The 26,341-nt window shown below is 38.9% G+C and overlaps 1 protein-coding gene across 1 annotated transcript in view; it reads right to left on the bottom strand.

Annotated features, from left to right (window-relative positions):
* Positions 1 to 369: 369 nt before the first annotated feature.
* Positions 370 to 26,341, bottom strand: part of MAP3K2 (mitogen-activated protein kinase kinase kinase 2) — a 31,075-nt gene continuing 5,103 nt past the window's right edge. Inside the window, exons 4-16 of the mRNA XM_080919749.1 lie at positions 25,308 to 25,407; positions 22,678 to 22,791; positions 21,905 to 21,992; positions 19,194 to 19,324; positions 17,831 to 17,910; positions 16,773 to 16,840; positions 16,545 to 16,637; positions 14,514 to 14,720; positions 9,529 to 9,677; positions 8,528 to 8,659; positions 6,621 to 6,750; positions 2,287 to 2,464; positions 370 to 975 (exon numbers count right to left, since the gene is read on the bottom strand). Of these exons, the coding sequence (XP_080775875.1) occupies positions 750 to 975; positions 2,287 to 2,464; positions 6,621 to 6,750; positions 8,528 to 8,659; positions 9,529 to 9,677; positions 14,514 to 14,720; positions 16,545 to 16,637; positions 16,773 to 16,840; positions 17,831 to 17,910; positions 19,194 to 19,324; positions 21,905 to 21,992; positions 22,678 to 22,791; positions 25,308 to 25,407 (1,696 nt within the window). The 3' untranslated portion in view covers positions 370 to 749. The remainder of the gene's footprint in view (positions 976 to 2,286; positions 2,465 to 6,620; positions 6,751 to 8,527; positions 8,660 to 9,528; positions 9,678 to 14,513; positions 14,721 to 16,544; positions 16,638 to 16,772; positions 16,841 to 17,830; positions 17,911 to 19,193; positions 19,325 to 21,904; positions 21,993 to 22,677; positions 22,792 to 25,307; positions 25,408 to 26,341) is intronic.

Genomic DNA, 26,341 nt, shown 5'->3' with positions numbered 1-26,341 from the left:
ACTGCTCATACTTTTAATGAGTAGTCGTCTGTGTTTTAGCTGAGTTTATTCATTGGCTTCACATATCTGCTTCCAAATACAATGTTTTAAAGCAGAAAGCTCTCTCTCAGGGTTTATAGAGCCCAGTAAATGGCTCTAGTATAGTGTATTTACCTAGTACACTGATTTGGATTAACAAACATACCTCTTCAGAGATTCGTATCTTCTATTCAAGATTCCTACTGAGCAAAAAAGCTTGACAGATAGAGATTAGGATCTAAAGAATACAGATATAAGGAGAAACCTATATTCTTTATGATGAGTACCTACCCTAAACTCAAGTTTAGGGCTCAACCCCACAAATAAGGATCTATTTAAATACTACCACTAAAGACTACGAATTGTACATCACTTTCTTCCCTTTGTCTTCCATGTCGGTGATACAGGGCAAGACTACAATCTTTACATACTCCACACGGCTTGTTTGTACTAAAGGAGCAACTATGTACTAAAGTGCTGTGTAGCTCTGAACCACATCAGTACATTATAAAAAGCTTTAAAAAAAAGTTTCAAGTTCTTGTAAAGAAAAAGATTAAATATAAAAAATTTACTTTACTATTATTATTAAACAGATTTAACCAAGAATCAAGAGAAATATTTTCCCTCTTGTCTTTTTCTCCCCATCTCTCTTTTTTATAAAAAAGGAAAGTGCAGTGAGAGAGAAGGTGGCCGTGAAGCTGGAGCTGGTGGAGGACGGAGGCCGCCGGCTGCTAGTGATAATGCACAAACATGTGCCGCAAGAGCTCCTCAGCTGAAGGTCGAAGTTTGGCCTCTACAAAAATCCGTTTGAGGAAGTCCCGAGTATAGTCTGAGACATGAGGTGGCAGCTTTGGGTTTGTTGGCTGAGTGGCGATCTTGAAGATGGCAGCCATTGCTTCAAATTCAGCCCAAGGTGGCTTTTCAGTCAGCATTTCCACCACAGTGCAGGCCACACTCCTAAAACAAGATTAAAGGGAGCATTCATTACTCAAGTGATAACCTCAGGAAAGAAAGCTGGTTAGCCGGAGAAATGAGACACTTGAATAAAGTCCACAAATACTTCAATATTATTACAAACACAATATTTCATTCAAAGGTTAATTAAATAAAACTTAATTCAAACATGAAAATCAATGAAAGGCTGGAAGAACACACATTTCAATGAAAATATGTCATAATTATCTATAATCATAAATGTATAGTTAAGCAAAGAACTTTTATTATTTTTGTTTTAAATCATCTTCTAACATGGTACTAACTTTATCTCCATCCTACAAAGAATACAAGCATTATAAAAATATTTGCCTTTGAGTTCCTAAAATGCATATTTTTTTCTAGTTGGAAAGTAGAAAATGGCCATTTTATAATCTAACTAAAAATTATTATGTAATTTATCAATTCAAGTTTAACGCACTGATAACTAAACACACAGCCCTGCCAGGGGTACAGGCACCAACATAATTTCTCATCTTCCTTACCTGGGAGACTCGCAGATACCTTAACTCATGCTGAATCCAATAAAATGTATTTTCCAAAAACAACAGAGCTAAGCATATTATAAAAATACCACATCAAATCACCACCACAGCAACAGTTTTTATTTCTGCAAAGCAACCAATTTATTGTAAATAATTATATGAGCTCTCATTCAAGATCCTTGGAAAATCTTATGGTGCAATCAAAACATAATTCACTATTAGTGGAGATGACCTTGTCATCAAACACATAAGCAGAAATTACATGAAGACCTATCAGAACTGCATCACTTCACTGGATGGTTCTAAATTCTTAAGTAAATCCCCTGCATAACGGAAAGTTGGTAGAGTCTGATAGTCCCATATCAGTGGTGAAAAGTGGAGCTCTGTGTTAGGCTGGTGGGAGTGGTCAGGAGTGGTGGGTGACTTCATCTCAGGTGATCTCATAACCCACTTTTACCCCAATCATCATACAGATAACTATTATCTGGTTTTTTTTTTTTTGGGGGGGGGGGGAATCACTGAATCTTTTTTTTTTGAAGACCCTGATAACCAAGAGTACTTTAAAAGTTATTTGGGGAAATAAGAGGTTTTTAATGCTGAGGTTTGCTTAAGACAAAATCCTTCCAAAGGAACAATATGTTCAAAGACACAGACATTTAGTCTAGATTGTCCTGACAAGGTATAAGTGAAATGGCAGGAAGACCATAGGTTCTGCTTCTAAGGTACAAAGGAACTTAAATGTGGAGACACATGAGGTAACTTTCTAGAGAAATCTGACGTCCAAACTTACCAGATATCTGCTTTTCTGCCATAGCCTTCTCCACTAATGACCTCAGGACTCATCCAGTATGGCGTTCCTGTGACAGACTTCATTCCTGTGCCTGAGAGACAGATGGTCTGAAGCCGTTTGCTAGCTCCAAAGTCTCCTAATTTGATATTGCCCGTGGAATCCCTTAAGATATTTGCTCCTAAAAAATAAGAACTAGTGTTATTTCGATGATTTTGTTGGCATTCAAGAATGTATCTAGGTGACAGAGAACTACTATGTAAATCCTAATCTGCATCCAAATTAGGCTTGTCCAGTCTCACTAGTGCCTTGAAAATCCTTGTATCTTGCAATATTAAGCATCTGCTGTTTGTACATTACTTAGCCAAGTATGTTTCAGAAGCTAGTGAGTCTCTCCTATAAAAGGTAGACAGGGGCAGGTGAAGGGAAAAGAAAGAAGAAAGGGCTAAAGCTTGGTAAAGCACCAAGAAAGGCTCTGCTCCATTTGTTTGCTATAAAGCAAGGAGTCCATGGCTGAAGACTATTTTCTTGATAAGCCAAGCTTCTCCTCAGGAACTTCTAAAAGTACCTTCATAATCAAAACTAGGATCATATACCTACTCTAATATTATTTATGCATTAGTTAACTGTATTTTAAGGTTGTTGTTGCTGTTGTCATTTTTAATCCAAGTCTTTATAGCTCAGACTTGCCTCAAACTTCCTGACTCAGTCTCTCCAGCATTGGATGACATGCGCACACCACCATGCTTCACTGCTCCTTTCAGTGATTTCTGAGAAGGCAGGACAGTGCAGAGAATCTATTACAAACCATGGAGAGTGCGTATTCTCCATCTTCACAATAAGCTTCTATATTCCCAGAAAATTCCCCAGCCTTACCAGCAGTAATTCTCACGGGCGTTTAGGATGCCTCTCATCAAAACCTATTAAGCTTAAATGTCTGACCTACAAGTAACCTTCTAGTGTAGATGGAGCTCTGCTTACTTATGGTCTCCTACCATCTAGTATATAAAAATGAACTAAAAAAATACCCAGCCATCTCTAGAATATTTAACGACAAAGAAGCAAACAGACTTGTTTGCTGGAGATGTGCTCTTGCCATGTTCTTTAGGCTGGCAACTTGAACTCTTGGGCTCAGGTGACACTCCCAAACCCATCTCAGTTTTTCTACGTAGCTGAGACTACACATGCTTAATAAGTCAGATTTTAGTGCCTACAAGCAGGGAAGGACACCTTCCCTACACACACACACACACACACACACACACACACACACACACCACACACACACACAGCTCCCACACCCCCACTCTCACTTACACACACCCCACAAAGAATCATCTCTAGGAAGGTGGCATCAATACTGAACCAATAGTCACCCACAGGAAGAGCGGAGGAAAAAGGTAAGAAGCCAGGTTGCCAATACAGTTTCTATTTTTTAAAACTACTTATATTTTAGTAAATTAACAAATCAGACTTTTTGAACATATACAAGAATAGGAAGAACTGCTTGTATTCCCACTACCCAGACCCAGCAACCAAGTAGACAACCATCTCAGATTAAAGACACACTTCCTCTCTTCTCACGGAGTATCCAAGGTGAGCTCAAGACAGTGAGGTTAATGAAGAACTAAGTGGGTATTTTTAAAAAACAAAGGCTCTTATCACATCTAAAACACCAACAGTATTTAGAACAGTATTTATTATTATCGAAAATATTATATTCAGTTTTTTACAGCAAAAAAGAACCATCAAGTATTGAGACTACCTAACCTAAGTCTCTTAAATATTCTTCTCAAATATTCTTGCAATTAGAAAGAAAATTTTAAAACCCCTGTTGCTTACTTTACCTTTCTCACAATTTAGATTTTGCTAATTGCATCACAAGGAGTCATTATAATCTGCTGTCTGGCAGCGATATATGTGCTAAACTGTGGGGTGTGTCTGCACGCATGTGTGCATTTATATCCTACTTGGGCTTTATGGCAACCTCTGTAATCTCAGTACTCAAGAGCCAAAAGGCAGAATTCCAAATCACCAGCCTGAACTATAGAGATACTGCCTCAAAACAAACAAAAGTCCAAAACCAAAGCAAAACCAAAGAGACTTCGTAAGGGCACTTGTTATTCCAGCATGACAACCTGAATTCAGATCCAGAACACACACACAAGCTGTGTGTACCTACATGTACCTAGACAGAGACAGGAGGGTGAATAGTAGTCTTAGCCAGCCAGCTTAGCTAGAAAATGGTAAGCTCTAGATTCAGTGAAAGACCCTGACCCGAGAAAAGAAGAGAGAAGCAGAGCAGGACATTTCCCGTCCTCCTCTGGCTTCTGTGCATATGTGTGTGCACACGTGGGTGCACTTACCCACCACCTACCCTTGCATACAAATACAACCATCTTTTAAAAAGTGTCCTTTTATTAACTATTTGGTCTTCAATAGTATATAGTTCCTTTGCGTTTTTCAATATACAGACCAGGCTGACTTTAAACCCATAGAGATCCACATGTCTCTGCTGCTTCTGATTAAAGGCATGTAGCACCACCATGCCTGACAACAGTAAAGTTTCCTGAAGGGAAAAAGATAACAGGGCCAGAGATGGCTCGGTGAGTAAAGGTGCCGGATTTGCGACACATTCCTTCCAGCTGTTTTCTGCCCTCCCTGCATGCACTGTGGCACCAGCACGAGTGTGTTACAGACACGTAAGTAAAATGTGATGGGTTTATAAAGGAGAAGGAAAACGAAGGAGTGGGAGAGAGAGAAGGATGACAGGGTAGGCAGAGATAGACTTCAGAATTGAGTAAGTTTCCTAATAGCACTGATCCCACAGGTCTGAAATTATATAAAATCAGTAGTCTTTACCTTTCCACTTACAAGTTGCTCGTAAAAATTAGAAGACACAGAACAATTAAGAAGTCTATTGTAGAAAACAAATAGCACTACGATACCATTAGCTGGCCATGCTAATTTTCTTCCGGCCATGCTTAAAGCTGCAAGCTTGAGGGCCTAGTTCCTCCTCTATCACTGTATTTGTCTTGTAGTATTTATTTATCAGCTTGCTTCCATACCCCTCACTTCACCAATGCTGGGAAGATTAGATCTATGTGTACAGAAGATGGCTTGCTGTTTCCTTTCTTCATTATGAGAGCCAGAGAAGCTAACTTGACTAAGAATAGATTTTCCTAACTGAATAATTTCTTTATAAGGTTTTTTAAGCTATCAGGTTTTATATATAATAAGCCCCAGCCTGGTGCATGTCATCTGCCTCAAAAACTCTGCATACTAGACTCATACTAGAAATTAGTGTTCAATCACCGGACATGATTGTCAATTTCCTCTTGGCCTCATCTGAACAATCAGAATATACCACACATATAGCAGAGCGAAAGTCTTGGAACTTATGAAAGTGCCAACAAAGATCAATGACTAATTATTATATAGATATATTTACTTTTTTAATTCAGTGATTTAATTCAGTAATTAATTTCAAATTTTGAGTCATACCTAGTTTTTAGAAACTCAGGTAGGTTCAACAATACAAAGATTTGAGCACTCGCAAGTTTTACACATCTCTACCATTAACTCACTTCATATACTCATTTCTGTATCTGATCCTTAGGAGAAAAAGTGAATTTCCCATAGCTGGAGTTCATCAGAGCTCAGTCTTGAGATCTTTCCTTCCTCCTCTTTATTCCTTCATGACATCTATTTCCATGACTTTACATAAACTACAACACAAAGCATGGCATCACAGTAGCTAAATTTTATGTAGTGAGCACCAGAAATTGTTTTAAATATTGAAACATGTTAACATATTTGATCCTTTCAAGAATCCCATAAATACTATTGACTTCACTTAACAATAATGATGAGGGGGCTATAGGTACATCTCAAGAATAGAGAACTTGGGCTAGTATATGCAATTTCCTGGGTTCCATATCCCCCTAGGGGATCCAATATGGGGAGGGAAGAAAGATTAATGAGGATATAGAAAGATTAGTGTGTCCAAGGTTACAGTTAGTAGCAGATAAGGTGCAAATGTGAATCAACTCTGTGGTGGCAGAGCCTCTGCTCACCATTCTAGGCCTAGGCAATACACAGGCAAGCACACCCTCATTAGTCTAGGGTTTCTGAGGAACAGTCATCCTGTGGGCCTCAGGGCAAAGCTATCATTCAAGAGCAATCTGGCTGGACACTGACAGCGTTCACGAGAAAGCAGTACAAGTGTTCCCTATGGTAGTTTACAGGTAGATAATTACCTTAAATGTCCAATGCCATGACGACATTTCTTTCATTCAAACTCACACCAAACTGTATTTAAAGTAATCATGACTTACCCTTGATATCTCTGTGGACAATCATATTACTATGCAGATAATGGACCCCCTCCAGAATCTGACGAGTGTATTTCCTTGTCACATTCTCAGTAAGAGCTCCGTATGCTTTTAGTTGGTCCTTAATTGAACCCTGGAATAAAAGAAAACAACTAAACCTTCAGTTTAACATAAAAAACTGCTACTAAATCCCCAGTTTTAAGAGAATCCTAGTTTATGGCTAAGAGGCTCTAAGTGGAAAGGTCAGGAGTTCTCAGGAAAATAACTGCACAATTTCTGTTCTTTCAGATTACTCATATTGAACTAATTTCTTTGAGATTAACAAATTATAAGGTTTCTGTATTTGTTTCCTTTAATACAACCCCAATTTGTTTCCAAAACAAAATAATGTTTAAGCTTCCTTTCCCTGGAAGCAGAATATCTGAAAACATAATAGTAGCAAATAAATTCAGTGAGTAGCAGTGGCATCGCTATAACAATGATACATCATGGTAAGAGTTATGATGCTGTGACATTCCTACAACAGCACTGCCAGGGACTGATCTGCAAGCTCAGATGGCAACCTTGTGCCTTCAACATGTAACTCTAGCCATCTACCATAAAGACCAATAAGTCAAATTTCTTCTTCCTAACTTACTCTACTAAGTTATGAGAATACTTTTTTCCTCTTTAGTTTTTAAAAGATCATTTTGTCAAGTCTAAGTTGGTCTTCAACTAATCCTCCTACCTCTACCTCCTGAATGTTAGGATCACAGAGGTATGCCACCATGACTGGAGTAAGGCACCTATCTCTTATTGAGTAAAGAGGCTAATTGCCATCTTGAAGATTTATTAGAATTAAAATTTATTCTGCATATACAGAAAAGGAATATAGAGTGGTCACAGTTTCATTTTATAATTATAAATAAAGTAATTTCCACATTCTCCTGTAATGACTGTTGTCTCTGAAGACTTGTCTGCTTACCTAGGCCGATTCCTGTAAGATTCTAGCCTCCGGACAATCTAACCTAGGTCTAAATGTTTAAATGTTTACAGCCTCTGAAAATTACTGCTGAATAAGCTCACCCTTCTAATTCTTTCTGAACTCTGGCTGGCTGGTTCAACTCCTCTCCAAGCTGACTGATTCAAACTAGCTCCTCTGAGCTTCTGACTGAAGTGCTCTACTCAGCCTCATACTAACTTTGGTGATCTGTTCTAAACTTCTGGTGCCTCTCATTCTCTGACTTGTTCTGTCTTTACCTATGTCTAGCTTGTTCTCGATCTGCAACCTGTCTCTAAATAACTGTCCCAGTGAAACTGCCCTCCCCCTTATTGCCTCTCCTTCCTGTTTGTTCCCATGTAAGTTGCGCATATCCTATTACTGACTCATTCTGTCACTTCTTTCTCTGATTTGTCACTTTGTCTGCTCCTCAATTAGACATCACTTTCAAACATGGCTAACTTCCTTCTATATACTAATTTTATATTCATTGCTTGATATTAAAGGTATGTACTAAGGGTGTTATCTGTATTCCAGCCAAAGGGATTAAAAATACTATGTGTCTGCATTCCAGCCAGATCACACAGACCTAAGGACTTAGGATGTGCTCAGAGCGGCCATATATGTACAATATACATATTATATATGTATAATAATATATATTTAAAAATCAGATAATGTTTAAAACAAATTGAATATCCCTATGTACCAGTTTTGCATATCAGATATTTTCTTGTCTACAAGAAAAACTAAAACTTTACAATAAGGAGTCAGACCATGATCACTTCTTCTGAGCAACCAGCAGTTCGCAGTGAGACCCTAAGTCTGACTGCAGGAAATATTAGGTACAAAATTTCATCTATGACACAGCAGATCAGAAAGGATGAACTGAAATCTCTTCACCTTATTTTTAAAAGGAAGGTGAACTTACCCCTGGCATATACTCCATAAAGATGGAAAGTGTTTTCTCCTGAGGATCCCTCAGACAGCCATAATACTGAACAATTCGCTCATGCAGCAAGTTTTTCAACAACTGAATTTCACACTCAAGTGCATTTACTTCCTGAAAGACAGAACTCTTGCTAAGTTTTTTTTTTAAATTATTTTACTACATTTCTCTGTCTGTCTATCTCTACATGTAGGTTTGTTTGTACATGCACCATGAAAAGCATGTAGAGGTCACAGACAATTTGCAGGACTTAGTTCTCTTCTTCAACCATGTGGGTCCCTGGGAAGTGGGTTCTGTGTACCAACTGCAGGATGACGTGCTTGACGGCAAGCACCTTTACCTGCTCATGGACTATCATGGTTACCTCATTATGAAATGTTCACTGTTCATTCTGGCCTCTAGCAAAAATACACACACACACACACACACACACACACACACATAAATTTTACTTTTTTAATATATGTGAATTTGCGTTGGTTTGTCTGGACCACAAGTGGACAGTGCCTTCAGAGGTCAGAAGAGGGTGCTCGACCATCCTGAGATATAGAGTTACAGACAGTTGTGAGCCTCCGTGTGGTACTGCAAACTGAGCCTGGGTCCTTTCTAAGAACAGCCAATGCTCTCAACTGCAAGCCACATTTCTAGACCTCAATGCCTTCCGTGGTTGCACACTAAGGTAACAGCAAGTCAGCCTAGAAATAAGTCCCAAATTCCACCGTATGTTGTTATATTGCATTTTAAAACTTTGTATACACACTTAGTCTGTCTTGGGGAGGGGCACGCACACATCCCACAGCACAACTGTGGCGTCAGAGAACATGTACACGTTGGCTCTCTTCTTCTGCCATGTGGGTTCTGGGGAATGAATGACATCTCTAGGCTTGGAGATATCTGATTCGCCCTGCTTTTGTTTTTGTTTCCCCTCCAAGGAAAAAAAAAACTTTTACGGTGGCCAAATTATCTTCATGATGACTTTTTACCTTGCTGGTCTCTGGGCTGTCAGGGTTAAACTGAACTTGTTTAACGGCCAGTTCTCTTCCGGTATCAACATCATAACAGAGGTAGACCCTACCAAAAGCTCCTTGGCCAAGCAGTTTGCCCAATCTCCAGTTGGTTGGAGCTCGAGGTGCTGAAAAAGAACATATTAAAATGACATAGTCAGTCAGATGCAATGCAGTGACATCCCTGAACATAACACCATTCTAGATACAAGGAAAAATGATGACCATCCGAATCTTTCAAAACGTTCTCATATTCTAAATATTCTAACTCGAAGTTTGTATCTCATGACTCATTTTTACCAAATGCAAATGTGACAGCTATCTTTCACTCAATCTAAGTTACATCAACTCTATGATACCCTATTTTCCAGTTTTTACTACAGCAAATTGCAAATATTTGTAAATAGTCTTTTCAGACCCATCTGTGACACAGAAATCTGGAAAAAGTATCATTTCCCCTCTCTAAAGGGGAATCCAGGCAATCAATAAAATTACAATTTTATTTTACGTATATGACTACTTTCCCTGCAGGTGTGTATATTGAAGCCAGAAAAGGCACGGTCTCACCCAGAACTGGAATTACAGATAAGCCGCCTCTTGAGTGCCAAGAATCAACCCTAGGTCCTCTGGAAAAGTAGCTAGTACTTTTAACCACTGAACCATCTCTCCAGCCCCTACAACTTTTTTAAGGGGGGGGTGTTTGTTTGTTTGTTTGTTTTTTGATACAGGGTCTCATTATGCAGCCCTGACTGCCTTGTAACTTGTTGTGTAGTTCAGGTTGGCCTTGAACTTCTGGTGTGCCTGCTCCCAAGTACTGAAACTATACATGTGTACTGTTCTGCCTGGAAATAATCATTTTGGATCACAGAGTACAGAATACCAAAATAACCTAAAATGGAAGGAAAAGGAGGCACTCTAAACAAAGATGGAAGAGAAATGGGGAAGCACAAAGAAAAGCCCATTCCAGCAAGTGAGGAAAGCTAAGCTCTACAAGAACATGTGCGACCACCATGACAGCACTGAGCCCCAGGAAAAGCCACACACACACACACACACACACACACACACACACACACACACACACACGGGTTCTACTTGCCCAATACCTCTGCTGTGAATCTCTGCCCTGGACTCATAGAAGCCAGAGATCACAAGAACCTCACTTGGTGGTCAAGGTTAGAGAATAGAATGGTCCCATAATAGCTGGCCATGGTGACACATACCTTTAGTCCTATAACTAAGAAGGCAGAGGCAGGTGGATCTCCCATAACAGTTTCAGGGCACCAGGTCTATAAAGTGAGAGCTGTACCCAAAAACAAAAACTGTCTTAAACTACTTGAAGAAGAGTAAAAAACCTATTACCACCATGTTAGAGCAGTGGAAAAAGGAAATAAAACAAAACCAACAACTTCTTGGATTAAGGGCTGAAAACCTATGGCCCTGGCCACCAAGAGTTTCTCCACCCCAGAAAAGTGGGCAGAATCTGTGATAAAGCCCATCTCAGGAACTGAAGAAATAGGGTCTGCTCAGGAATGAAGGCAGACACTGTCGGCCTTATACTGCTGAGAGAGCAGGAGGGGGACAGAGCTTCCTTCTGTGAGAAGCACAACAAAAGGACCAAACGCTGGGACTAGAACACTACCATCTAGAAAATCATCTCTGCAAAGCTCTAGGAGAATTTGAAGTCCAAGGTGCACAGGTACAGGAAAGAACAAAATAACCAACCCAGTAAAATGATTGCTCAAACCCTCACGAAAATACAAGGCAGAAGAGTTGTGCAGATGCCTGGGCATGAATTTTATTTATCTCAGTGTTCGTGAGCCTATAAATGATGTCTGGCACTCCATGTAAAACTGTAAGACACATAAAAAAACAAACTTAAACACAAAGGAACAAACACACACACACACACACACACACACACACAAATGCAAACAAACAACACACACATACCAGACACAGTGGAGCACACCATTTATCCCAGCATTCAGGAGGCAGAGGCAGGAGGATCTCTATGAGTTCAAGACCAGCCAGATCTACAGGAGTTCCAGGACATCCAAGGCCACATAGAGAAAACCTGTCTAGGAGGAGGAACATCACAAAAGAAAGCAATCAACATAACCAGACTCAAGATAATTCATGAAATTTAAAATAATTTTCAATAGGCTGAGGATATGGCTTAACAGAACAATGTACAAAACAATGTTTTCTGAGAGCATCTGGTTGGTTGGTTGGCTGGTTGGCTGGTTGATTTTTTTTTGAGACAGGGTTTCTATGCATAACCATGGCTGTCCTGGAACTCACTCAGTAGACGAGGCTGGCCTTGAACTCAGAGATCTACTTGCCTCTGCTTCCTGAATGTGGGGATTTAAGGCATATGTCAACAGTGCCTGGCTTTCACCAGGTTTAATCTCCACAGCCACACACAACAGTAATTTAAAATTAAAGTTAAAACACAAAATATATGGTGGCTGAAGAGTTGGTTCAGCAAGTGAGAGTGCTTGCTACTCCCACAGAGGACACGCATTGCATGGCTCCAAGGAATTTGATGCTCTCTTTTGGTCTTCACTGACACTAAATTAGTGTATATGTGGTCCAGTCTCTCTCTCTGTCTGCTCCACACCACCCCAACCCACCACACACACACTCACACATGCACACCCCTAAAATTAAAATAATTTTAAAAATGATTAACATATTAAAGGTCTGGACAGACAACATGCAAGAGCAGATGTACAGTCAAGTGAAACTGCTGGAATGAATATGTTCCTTCAATAAGATCACACACACAGGTAAATAAATCCTCAAGTCCCTGCACTAGGGAGGTAGAAACAGGGGGATCAACAGTTCAAGGTCATTTTGGTCACTTTCCAATACCCATGGAATCTAATGCCAGTCTAAGTGCATGTCAAGATTCTGCCTCAGAAAACAAAAGAGGGACTTCTCAAAGGAGAACAAGAGTGAGAGAACAGACGAGGGACTAGGTGTGCTGTAGCAGCAAAGAGCACAGGACGGAAGGAAGCCTGAAAAGCATCCAGAGAGGAACAAGCACACTACTTGCTGAAGAAGACAAAGATTAAAAGTCAATTCCTCTTTGAAAAATATATAGGCCAGAAAATAAGGGATAATTTGAAAGCATTGGTTTTATTTTTTATTTTTTTAGAAAATGTATATGCAGAAAAATATCTTTCAAAAAAATGAAAGAAAAAAAATACCTTTCAAACAAATAAATTTAAATGAATGTATTACCAATAGGCTTGTATTACAAAAAAAGGTTAAATTCAATTCTTCAAGCATGAATGTTATACCTGACTGAATCTTGACTCTAAACATAGATCTACAGAAATAGACAAACTGAATACAAAGGACATATAAGAGATTTTCTTTCCTTTTTTAAAATTTATGTGTATGGATGTTTTGCTTGCATGTGTATCTGTGCACCATATGTTTGCCTACTGCCCTCGGAGCCTAGAAGAAGGCACTGGATCCTCTGGAACTCTTGTGAGCTGGGAACTGAGTCCAGGTCCTCTGGAAAAGCAGCCAGTGTTCTAACTGCTGAGCCAACTTTCCAGACCTTCTCTCTTTATTTTCAGTCTCATTAAAGATATCGGCCAAGAATAAAGTACATGCCAGTTAGTATGGGGTAATAGATGTAAAAGTAAAGAATAACAACACTAACCAAAAAGGATTCACATCATGCTAATTTTGTTACAATATCTATCTTCAAGCTGGAGCATGAAGATGCTGGTGATAAAATCCAAATACTCTGCACTCTGATCTTATTTACCAAGACAGTCCTATTTCCACTACTTCAATAAAATCACCTCACATCAGTAAAAACAGGAATGTTTCTAGAGAGAATTATGTGAAAAGGAAAGACCCAACCTGAACACGGGGCCATTCTCCCTTGGGCTGGGAATCCCAAAAAGAATAAAAAATAAATAAAATGAACCCAAGGCCATCATGCTTCCTGACTGCAGACTAAGCATGAGCAGCCTCTTTATGCTCTACTACCACACCTTTCCTTCTATGATGGACCCTATCCCCACAACTCATCAGTCAAACTCTTAAGTATTTTGTCACAGAAACAAGAACAAACTAATGCATATCCTGAACAAGTATCACTGGTGTAACACTAACTCCTTCAAGCCACACATGCACACACACACACACATGCATATACAGACAGGCACATACATACACACACACTTATACATACAAACTGATATACTCAAAGATAAGAATAGGGCTAGAGATGGCAACTCGGTGCAGATGGAACTATTTTGGAAAGTTCTGAAAACTTGAGTAGGTGGAGCCTTGCTAGGGAAAGTTTATCATTGGGTAGGAGGGTGCCTCTGAAGGTTATACCTCACTCCCTACACCTAAGCCTAAGCCAAAGCCAAAGCCATCTGGAAACCGAGTTTCACAGCGCTAGTCCTGTTTGTCATTTCCTATGAGGTATGTATGTCCTCTCTATGTTCTACCATGTCTCCTCTACCAGTGCTTCCAGAACCATACTACTCTGCCTCAGCACAGACCCTTGAGCCAAAATAAATCTTTGCTTTACGTTGTTTTGGAAAGATATTGAATCAGTAATGAACACACACAACCAGTAAATCTCTACACATATTTATGATCTAGATTAAATGCTATACTGTAATTTCTACACAAACCTTCTCTTCTCTTCATTAGGCTAGCTCTTACACATCTCATACAAAGTCTCAGTGCTTAGCAGACATGTAGAGTAGAATGAATGACAACAATTAGTAGTTCTCCTTTAAAAAGTGAAGAGCAATTAGCTAAGCTAGTTAGCAGTAATACACTCATTTGACCGCATAGCCACCTTCAATAGACACATCACTGTCTCTCATGAAGAGCTTGGTTTTCCCTGAGTTCTGACTTACCATTTATTCCTGTCTACACAGAGCTATGCAAAGTTTCTGCTGCGCATTTCTATTACTTACAACGGCTGGGTGGGCTGATGTCTGTGACAGTCAAAGTAGGATTGTCTATGTCACTACCCCGTCTTCTTATCCGACTGTCATCATACTCTGGGGTAAAGATACTGCTTCCACTACTAGTGCTTAAGGAGTGGTCAGTAGGGCTGAAACTCACAGGAGACCGGAAACTGGTGCCCTGGGTCCTTCTAGCTCTTGGAAAAGTTTTCCGACCTACAAAGCGAAAACAGAATTAACCTATTCCTCTTATTCATGTACTACACTTTTAAGATACTTAAATATCTATAGTATATGAAATATGACTCTGACCTGCAAATATACGTGAAGGTGGTAGTGAATACAAATTCAAGTACTCTGTTATAGGAAAGTACACATACACTCATGTGCACATGAAAAAGTCAGAAAAAAAAAAAAAACCCTTTACTTTCATAGAAAAAAAATTCATTTCCAATAATAGCTTTAAAATAAACATAAAACCAAATAGAAAGTTACAGGTTGCAGAGACATAGTCCCTGTTCTGGTCATTATTGTCTTGTCAACTTGACACAAGCTAAAGTCATCTGGGAAGAGGAACGACCGTCATCAGACTGGCTTGTATGCAAGTCTGTGGAACACATTTTTCATTACTGTGGGTGGTGCGACCCCTGGGCAGATGATCCTGAGTTGTGTACGAAAGCAGGCTGAGCAGGCCATGACAGCAAGCCAGTAAGCAGCATTTTTCCATGGCGTATGCTTCAGTTCCTACCTTAACTTCTCTCCATGACGAACTGTAACTTGCTAGGTGGAATAAGCCCTTCCATCCCCAAGTTGGGTTTGGTCATGATGTTTATCACAGTAGCAGAGAGAAAACTAAGACACTGGCACATCTACATTTATCCACAACAGCAAAGAAATGGAAACAGTCTAGACATCCAGCAAAATAATGAATAATGAAATACTGTGACGGTTTGAATAAGAATGGCCATAATAGGCTTACATACCTGAAAGCTTGGACCCTGGTTGATGCACATTAGGGAAGTATGAGGAGGTGTGGCCTTGTGGTAGGGAGTGTGTCACTGGAGATGGGCTTTGAGGTCTCAAATGTTCAAATCAGGCCCAGTGTCTCTCTTTCCTGCTGCCCTCTGATCCAAATGTAGAACTCTTAGCTATCTCTCCAGCACCATGTCTGCTATGCTCCCACCATGACCATAATGAACTGAACCTCTGAAACGCCATGTCAGCCCCAATTAAATGTTTCCTTTAAGAGAGTTGCCATGATCATGGTCTCTTCACAACAACAGAACATTGACTAAGATATGTCTGGTATATGTACATTTATGTGGAGTTCAAGGTCAACACTAGGTCTCTTCTTCAATCACTCTCTACCCTTATTATCTATCTATCTATGGCATAATTATTTATTTTTTTAATTTGTTTATTTAAGACAGGGTATAACTATGTAATTCTGATTGGCCTAGAACCCATTATGTGAACCTGAGTAGCCTCCCAAGTGCAAGGATTGAAGGCATGGGCCATGCCCAGCTGCTATCTTTATTTTTTGGCATACAATCTCACTGAACCTGAGGTTCACTGATTCAGCTACACTGGTGAAACCTCACGGATCTACTTGTTCCACATCCTCTTCTCCAAGTTCAGGTAAGGGGTGTACACTGCTGTGCCCAGCTTTTATGTGGGTTCTGAGGATCTGACTTCAGGTTCACACACTAAAGCATACACTTTACTAACTGAGTTACCAGTCAGTTACCAGAAAAAGGGTTTGTTGTCTTATTTTTTGTTTTGTATGAACCCTTATAGCTGGCTGTTTGGTACTCACTCTGTAGACCAGGCTGGCTCTGAGGACTAAGACTAAAGGTGTGCACTCCCTACCATTCCTGGAGAAGATTTTTCTTCTTTTTTTAAAAAATTATTTGGTTAATTAATTTTACAAATTATTTGGTTATCATAAATAATGAATCTTTTAAAAATGTATGCTCATGTTTGTAATGTTTGCTCAATGTTAATCTGTTCTCACAGTCCTGTTCTAAGTACAAAACTTACCATCACTATACTCTTGATGATGGTGTGAAACGTGAAACCTTCTTGGATATGTTCCTCCTTTTCCAAATTTCTCAAAAATGGGGTTATCGTAGTCTGTTAAGTCATAAAAATTCTATCATTACAAGTCAAATCTATTTAATAATGAAAAGCATACTCATTTTTATTTTTTTTCAAAAAAATTTCCCCTCCTGGAAAAGACATTCAAGCATGTAGAATTTATAATCTAACCTGAAAACTCCTGATGATTATCTGGGTAGCTCTGTGCCCTGGGCATCCGTGATTTTGGGTAGCTTTCTCTATAAATAGAAAATGTAAAATTAAATTGAAGGAGGGTTTACAATAAAACAAAAAAAATTTTAATTAAATCTATATTTTTACATGTGTTCATAAGCATGTGTGCGTGTGTAAAGGAGTTCACTTAAATACTAACATAAACTTAAAAAAACAAAAAACCTCTTTTGAAACACTCATTTGGCACACAAAGACAAAAGCCTCACTTTTAAATTAGTCATTAAGTACAGGGTAAGAATGACATATTCAGAAGCATGGAGGTTTGAAACTCCTGACTTAAGTTCAATGTTGGAAAAATCATTGTTTTTTCTGAAACTGTTTCTGAATCCCTACTAAAGACATAGAATTTTAACTTATCAAATATTAAGGACAGTTCACTAAAAATTTTCCCTTTTTTTTTTTTTTTCTTTTTTTTGGTAGAGGTGGAGCAGAGCAGATTTTCCAAGGCACTAACTGACAGGTGTGGATAAGAGGAACGTGTACATGAATTTCTAAATGTGTATCTCTTTTCATAAAAAAAAAAAATCCCAGAGGAGACAAGCATTTAATACTAATTCTGCGCTACAGGAAGACTGCGAACAGCAATGTCCTTCTAACACCAGCAGAGGGTGCTCTGACAAATGCACACTAGGCACAGAATAAACAGTATTTTTTTAAATGAAACTGCCAAAACCAATCATGAGAAGTTTTATAACAATTTCAAGAGCTGTCATAAAATAAACATATGTAAATTCTGTTTACACTTGCTTCAAACACATTTCGGACAAGCAGAAATAAGGGGAAAAGACATAATGAAACAAGTAAAAGATACTGAACCCATGATGTTAAAAGATTTATTCAAAATATAGAAAACTTGACTTGCTGTCAGTGTAAACAATTATCAGTTAACGACACTCTTCAGAATGCAGAATAAGAGAATTATTGATAACTCCACAGTCTATGTGTATGCATCTTTACCAACATGTACTAAAAAGCAGAACTACAGTCATCATTACCCATCCAAAGGACTATCAAGTGATGGGCAGCTTCCAGAGCCAGAATTTTCAGGGCTGCTTAAAGACAATGGATCCAGCATCTAGAAAAACAAAGAGTCCACCATGACTCCTCCTGATAATAACCAGAAGTCTCAGCTGCTCCTGCACCATGCCTGCCTGGATGCTGCCATGTTCCCACCTTGATGATAATGGATTGAACCTCTGAACCTGTAAACAGCCCCAATTAAATGTTCTCCTTTATTTAAAAAACAAAAAACAAAAAAGAAACAAAAAACTGTTTGAGACATAAATATATAAAAACTTCATACATTTAAAGTATATAATTCAAAGGTTTCTAGCATATCAAGAAATGTGTACAACTTTCCCCACAATTTTAGAATTATTTTAGACTCTTCAATAGCAGTTACCAGCCAGAATTACTCATTTTTAAACATCCTATATAAAGAAGCTGTGAATACAGAAATCTCACGAGAGAAAAATTGACTTTTCTATAGTCAAGTCATCAAAGCTAAAGTAATTTGGCTTACTGAAAGCTGAGCAATGGCCCTGTTCAATGGACACAAACAATCCAGTGACTAGTGCTACAGAGATGGAAAATGCCACAGTACTGTGGGCACTCAGGACAATGGAAGGACCTAATGGTGACTCCACAAAAACAACTGAGCACTACAAAGCAAAAGCACTTTCAAGTATTAAAGACAGTCCACAAACCGCACTTCATAAAGCATTGATAGTTTTACTCTATCTTTGAAGTATTCGTTAAACTGGCAGTGGTGGTTACTCTAGAGTTCAGGGCCAACCTGAGCTATAAAGTGAGCTCCTGGACAGTCAGTGCTACACAGAGAAATCCTGTCTTAAATAACTCAAGAAGAAAGAAAAAAAGAAAGGGAAGGGAAGGGGAAGGGAAGGGGGAAGGAAAGGGGAAAGGGGAAGGGGAAGGGAGGGGAGGGGATGGGGAAGGAAGGGAAGGGGAAGGGAGGGGAGGGAGAAGGGAAGGGGAAGGGGAGGGGGAAGGGAAGGGGAGGGAGAAGGGAAGGGGAAGGGGAAGGGAGGAGGGAGGGAGGGAATGTTTATTAAGAAATCTGAGTTAGTTAATTTAATATTATAATAAGCCAAATGCATCATAGATGATAATTTTTTTTAAAAAGCTTGCTCTAGTACTTTTTGATATACCAATACAAAAAAAGTTCATAATAACCTTTTGACTTAAGATAGAGAAAATGTACATGCATACATACATACATATACACACACACACACACACACACACACACCAACCTAGGTAGCTGCAAAATCACACTGGTCACCTGAGCATAACATATCTTAAGATATATTAAAAAGACAGCATCCAGTTCTGGCTTACTTGGTCCATGCTTTCTGGAATGAACTCTCCTTCACTGTTGATGCTAGTGAATGACCCATTCCTGGCAATCTGGTGTAGTTCATCTGGAATGTATCCTGGGGGAGGGGAACTTCTATCCCTATTAGGGGGACCTCAAAAAGAAAAATTATCAAGTTTTATCCTTATCCATATGAAAATTAATTGTTTCAATTAAATAGGTCTCATTTCTAACTACATTAAAAAATAACTTTAGCAAATAAAATCTAGTGTTAACAAAAGTTAATCAGAATATTCAGGTTCAGATCTTTTTCAAACCGTTCTAAATTCAAACTCTACAACCTCATTAGAAAGTGCTAATTCACACTCAAGTTTTTCTGACTGTTGACAACCACATCATGGGCTGATGACACACTGCTTATGCCACAGGTTTTTAATTTCCAAGACAACTTGTACCTGCCTATACGTAACATGATCTGTGACTGTTCGTTCCACATAGGAAAGGAGTAAGGGCTCTGCAATCAGGGCATAGTTTAAATCCCAGTGCAGGTTACCATCTTAGTGTCTTGGCAACGGTCTGTTGCCACATCAATGAACACAGTACTACATCACTTCTTGGTAAGAATGCTCTAATGGTAAAACCATTCACCATAAGCATGTTATGTATATTGAGCTCCGTGATATTCTTTCCATTAAAATCTTTAATCTTTGGACACCTGAATTAAGACTGCTTCTTAGTCATTCAGCTGATTTTTGTATTTTTTTATTTAGTATCCTAGATCTTGTTTTTTATTACTTAAAACTAGGCTTTTCTGATAAGCTACATTCTTTGCATTTAAATTTCTTCATAATTTTCCAGATGTAGTAGCACACATCCTTAATCCAGCACCAAGGAGGCAAAGGTTGGCTGATCTGCTCTATAGATAGTCCCAGATTAGCTAGGCCTATATAGTAAGAAATACTATAAATCCCTAGAATCTTCGTATTTTAAGAAAAAGTAGTGGAGAGCCTGGCAGTCATTTAATTAACGGATTCACAAGCAATGATACTTTATTAACCAAGTTGTTTGCTTTCCTTGCAGTATTTTTAAAGTAAACAAACATATAAGTGTTGTTCTATTTAAGTTTAAATCAAAAAGAAAAAGAAAAAAGAAAAGAAAGAAGCGCATGTAAAGGAGTCGTCTGTTAAGGAGGGAGAAAGAGTAAGAGAACGCCTATCAAGGAGGTGCAGAGACTTCATCTGTTGTCTGCAAAGAGGTGTGGGCTAAGCTTTGAGGGGGGCTCATGTAGGTTTTGTAATACCTATAACCAGTCAGTCCTGCATCCCTGATATTTTCATCTTTCTGCATACTCTTTTTTTAATTAGAGAACAATATACTCAACTAAAAGAAAACTGAGAAAGGAAGCTATAAAAATTTCTTCACCCAACTACTTGACAACTCATATTTCTTAATATCCATTTAATAGGCATGTGTACTGGCTGGTTTTGTGTCAACTTGACACGAGCTAGAGTTCTCACAGAGAAAGGAGCCTCAGTTGAGGAAAGGCCTCCATGAGATCCAGCTGTCAAGCATTTTCTCAACTAGTGATCAAGGGGTAAGGGCCCAGTCCATTGTGGGTGGAGCCATCCCTGGGCTGGTAGACCTGGGTTCTATAAGAAAGCAAGCTGAGCAAGCCAGGGGAAGCAAGCCAGTAAGTAACATCCTCCATGGCCTCTGCATCAGCTCCTGCTTCCTGACCTGCTTGAGTTCCAGTCCTGACTTCCTCTGGTGATGAACAGCAATGTGGAAGTATAAGCTGAATAAACCTTTTCCTCCCCAACTTGCTTCTTGGTCATGATGTTTGTGCAGAAATAGAAACCCTGACTAAGACAGACAGAAAGAGAGACTTGCTAATAACCCCACCCCATTTGATATGTGCCTGGTGTGGCACATCACCTTGCCCCAAGGATCACTGACAGACTGTTACACTAGACCACAGTCCCGAGTCCCCTTCTATCTCCACAAGATAGTGTTGGGTCCCCTAGACTAAGAGTCACAGGCGGTTGTGAGCCACCTGACACTGATTCTAGAACCCAAACTTTGGTCCTTTGCAAAAAGAAAACACTCTTAACCACATCTCTTCAGCTCATCAATGTTTTTATAGCAACGAGCATGAAGGGTTCAAGCCACCTCTGCCTAGCACAGGCTCAACAAGGCCACCTCACAATATAATACACAGGATCTTTATTTCATTGTATCAGAAGCTTAGGTATAAGGAATTCATTATCGATAATAAGTACAACGGGATACTGAGAAAAAAATAATAAAACATAGTCTGGATATTTTATATTGATAGTATATCCTGGAAACACCTAAGACCCTAGAGAAGTTCGGAGCAGGAGTGCAGTCTACCCACTTTACTGTCCTGCAGTTATCCTCTCTATTCACACCATACTTAAGGGTCTAGTCTACTTGCTTCTCTGTCCTATAGTTACTTCCTCCCTCTGTTAAAATGACTAAAACCTCTTCAAGATTGTACTTGAATTCCTGAATATTAAAATATTCTGTGTAGAAACAACAACTTTAAATTGGTTATTGCTCGTCCTACAATATGTGACACTAATTTCTCAGGAACATCGGATAGGACAAAGTGGTTAAAGTACAGAGCTGCAGAGACCGTAGAAACAAGGTGCTAGTTTCAGGGATCTATTTCATGTGAGCACACAGTAAGAGATGAGAACCCTGCCTTTCTCACCTACTACAGACAGCCGCTTTTTCCTCTCTGCACCAACTGGTGTACTATTCAAATCTTCTGGTGACGGTGATGGTTCTAAATTAGTAGCCTAGAAGAGAAAAGGGCAATTAATGCTATTCCTCCCACTTGAGGCTTTCAACAGAACCATCCTCTTACTGAAATACAGCCTAGCTGTTCTCTATTTTTACTGGGCATTTTAAAATCTACTCTTACAAATTTTATTCTACCAGAAGAGTGGCACAAGCCTGCCAGCCCAGCTACATGGAAGATCACTTGAGTCCAGGAATAAGAAGAAAGGGAGGGAGGGAGGGAGGGAGGGAGGGAGGGAGGGAGGGAGGGAGGGAGGTTGGTCTGAAACGGGGAGGAGATGAACATTTCAAAACCAGTAAGGTGGCAGCACATGGGGGATGTGGTTGCTGTCAACCCCGGAGACCCAAGTTCACACCCTGAATCCAACGTGAGAATGAGAAAACTCATCTTCATATATGTGCCTGTGGCATGTGCATATGCCACCTCATCTACACAGAATTAGTGTAAAAAATAAAAACAGTATAGACATTTCAATTCTAATATAATTCTTCTCAAATTGCCAGTTTCTATTAGTTTCACATGTATAATACATTATTTGTAATTCTAACTATAGTTTTGAGGAGCAAAGATATTAAGCTACAGCAATAAAAATTTATAAATTTACATTTCATAAACTAAAATATAAATATGACCCTGATTGTGGTCTTATAATCTTCAGTGGGAAATAAAGCTCCAGTTGATACCTGTGTACTCCCATTTAATACAAGTAATATCTTGAGACTCTTCATGTGAATACTGCGATCCAGCAACTCCACAGCCTTGTCCAAGTCATCTTGGGTAGTTAACGGAATTACCAGCTGAACAGAAAGAGACAAGAATCATGCAGACATCACACCAGGTCACATTCTTCGGTGAGCAACTCCAATACTAGGGGATTATACATCACACCTTGTATTTTATTACTACAATGAAAGTCTAAGGAGCTTACACATCTCTAATCTCTATTCCAGCATCCTGCTTTCTCTTTCAGCACCACTAAAATCTCAGAATGAATAAAGAATTAAAATGTTTGCCTTATTAATCACTACATTCTTCTAGTAAATATATCTAAAAATTAATTTTCTATATTTCTGTAATATTGGTAAATTAAGATATAGTAAGTGCTGTTAAATTAAGATAAAGTATATTCATGCCTAAGAACATTAAAGGGCACACACTCACAAACTGTATAAAATAAGCCACTACTTTTCATCTGCACAAATAAAATTCTTAATTCTTTTTTTAGTAGTAACCACAGGTTTACACTCTGCCTGGAGTGTTTACAATGAAACAGACCTTGGGTATCAGTGACAGCTGCCATGGGCAGGTGTCATCAGCCACACATCTGCACCCTACAGTTCACCTGTATCACCGCTGGTCCTGGTAGTCTAGACCACTACGCTCTAGAACAAGTACGCTAAGTGAGTAACCATCTCAGAAAACTCTCACTGTGAAATCTACTGTCATTAGTCCTCCCTTCGTGGCTAAGATGTTATAAAGGACAAAAGCAACCAAGAGGTCTATGAAAAAAGTATGACTCCCATGAATTTATGAAAATCAAAATCTTTTCTTTTTTAAATAAAAAATCTTGCAGCTTAAGGAGACTGTCAGTGATAGAAAAGTATGCATCATTTCATTGGAACAGAAACAGAGTAAAAACAAATGAACACAGGCCACACTTAACTCCCTCTAAGCATGTGAAACGTTTAAATGTGCAGTCTACTTGGCTAGGAGTCCTCTGCAGCACTGCCTGGAGATGAGACCCTCTCCAGCAGAGCACGGTGAAGAGCAGGCCTTGGCAAATGCTGTTCCGTACATAGCTCAGGGTGAGCACTAGACCCAGGAGCCTGTGCTATGTAATCACACTCTGTGGTGCTGTATGAAAGCAATGTCTTTTTTCCTAAAGACTAACAAAAGTTCAAGTCCAGCCAAGGTTACATGGCAATCCAAAATATATAATACATTAATGAAAACAGAAAAATGAAAAGCTGCTAACTGTAAATACAAACCAGGATTAATTTGAATTGTCTTATACTCTGCTAACATTTGTCTACCCTGTACTTAAAAGTTTATTTCCAATTTCTATTTGTAGCTAATTTTGTGCTATTACACATCATCTTTGCCCCATTTCCTATTGCTGATAAAATACCCTGGGAGGGAAGAGGACAGTGAAAAGGGTAGATAAAAGAATTGGAAGGAAGGGTAGCTTTGTCCCTGAAAATTATGATAGCTAATCAGTCAAGGGGAAGATGGCCATGAAAAGCCCGCTCTCCAGAGAGCTGGCAGAAGTACTTCATGTTGTAGGTAAGCAATCAGGCTTTGCTATTTATGGTGATGAGTTAAAAGTGTCTTCCACGTTCAAAAGAGCATTTGCATCTCTGTGTTATTTTCGAGTATTTTATTTGTGCAAGGGGGTTTGTACATTTTCTTAGATCAAGTTTTACTGACTTCCCTTATCACTATATCCCCACTGGTAGCCTTTCTATTAATCCTGTTCTCTAGCTGTTCCATCTTCCATTCTTCCCTGACACTCCTGGTAAGCCTGCCTTTTCACAGTCTCAGTCTGAGTACTGCTTCAGTTCCTAGCTTCTCCTTAGTAACATAAAGAAGACACTCGGTGACTTTTTTTTTTTTAGACAGGGTCTCTCCATGTAACCTTGGCTGTCTTGAGACTCACTATGCCTGCCCTCGCCCCGCCCCCACCTCCCCAGAGCTGGGATTACAGCATGTACCACCATCCCCATCTTCGATTTTTATTCATTATCCCAAGACTTTATGCATTTCCCTCAAAGACCTTCAACTCCTCTGCTATCTGCTTCTTCTATAAACCTGTAACACTTTCACCATAAAAGGCTGCAACTCATAAATCCTAACATTAGGCCAGTAAAATTTTTCTGAAGATTAAATTAAAAAATTAACTAAAAATTTTAAAATCCCACTAAGAGTAAGAAACTTCAGTTACCATCTAATCAAATTCTACTCAAGATTAAAACAGGCTTCCTGAAAATGCCTCAAGGTCACACGTACTCACCCAAACCAAAGAGCAATACAAGAATCCAAAGCATCCTAACTAACAGCACAATGATTCTAATATCCCAGGAAAGTAAGTTCACTGGCTACCCAGTAAGAGGAAAGGGGAAGCAGGAACAGCAAGGTGGTGTCTATTCTTCCCACTACAGAGTCTCAGCTGTCTGCACAGCACCCCCACTGAACAGTAAAATCTCCTCTGATGTACTGCTTTCTAACTAATCACCAAATAAAAACACAGCCTCTTCCATGAACACACTAACTTTCTAAAATAAGGGCACTAGGACACAAAAAGGTGTATGTTTACCTCATTGTTGGTGTAGTGCAGATCCATAGACTGCCCAAAGGCAATTTTAGACTTAGACCTCAGATCTTCTAGTTTAACTGGTCTAGTAACCTGCAGGATTCTACACAAAAATAATTTTTAAATATTTTATTTTGTTTGTCAGAAACAATATACTTAAAACAGTTCCACTTTGTTAGATAAAAAACAAATTAAATAAAAATTTTAACATATTTTGATCAAATACAAAAATTTTCAATAAAATTTATAATTAAAATTTGTTTTATTCTAATTATAATTTTAAAAAGACAATTCTCCAAGTTTTTAATTCACAATCACATAAATATTAAAGCTCAATATAAAGTGCTACTTAGGAAAGTGCTTAGAGTTAATTAACTATGCAGTATATGTGTAATAGAATGCAATGAAACTCTAATAAGATTTCCATTTCTGCATCCTTATCAATCCAAACCTTAGCCTATATGTTATGTAAGCATCTCTAAGACAGCATGAAGGTATTGAAGTGAAAGAAAATGGTGGGATTTGCTTCAGCACAGGGAGCATGCACTAAGTCTAGAGATAACCACATTGGATGATTAGCGTCACAGGGATGAAGTCACTCCTGCGCTAACTATAAATCACATTAAGTACAGAGCTGAAGGAATAGAAAAACTAGCAAACACCCAGAAAATAATCACAAATAAGGAACAGATTAGACAAAAGTTTATTGATATGTAAGGCATACTCTTTTTTCTTTCTTTTTTCAGTATATCTAGTGAAACATGTCACATATAAAGTTACAGGACTTGTGAGGAATTTTAAATTCCTTAAGATGAACAGGCCTTTTATTAATACTATGAGACAGTAATAATAAAGACATTATCTTCTGCACTCCTATGAGGTCTTTCTGTCAGCTCTCACCAACTGCACTTTCACCGAGGCAGACATAGCAGGGGACACCAGGCACAGACAGCTGAGCTTACATTCCTGCTGAAAGTACCTGCAGCAACCATTCCAACTCACTTCGCAGTATTGAAGCCTCTTGAGGATAGTCAAAA

The sequence above is a fragment of the Micromys minutus genome (assembly GCF_963924665.1).
Source record: "Micromys minutus genome assembly, chromosome: 8".
Lineage (NCBI taxonomy): Eukaryota > Metazoa > Chordata > Mammalia > Rodentia > Muridae > Micromys > Micromys minutus.
This window is presented reverse-complemented; position numbering and strand designations above follow the sequence as displayed.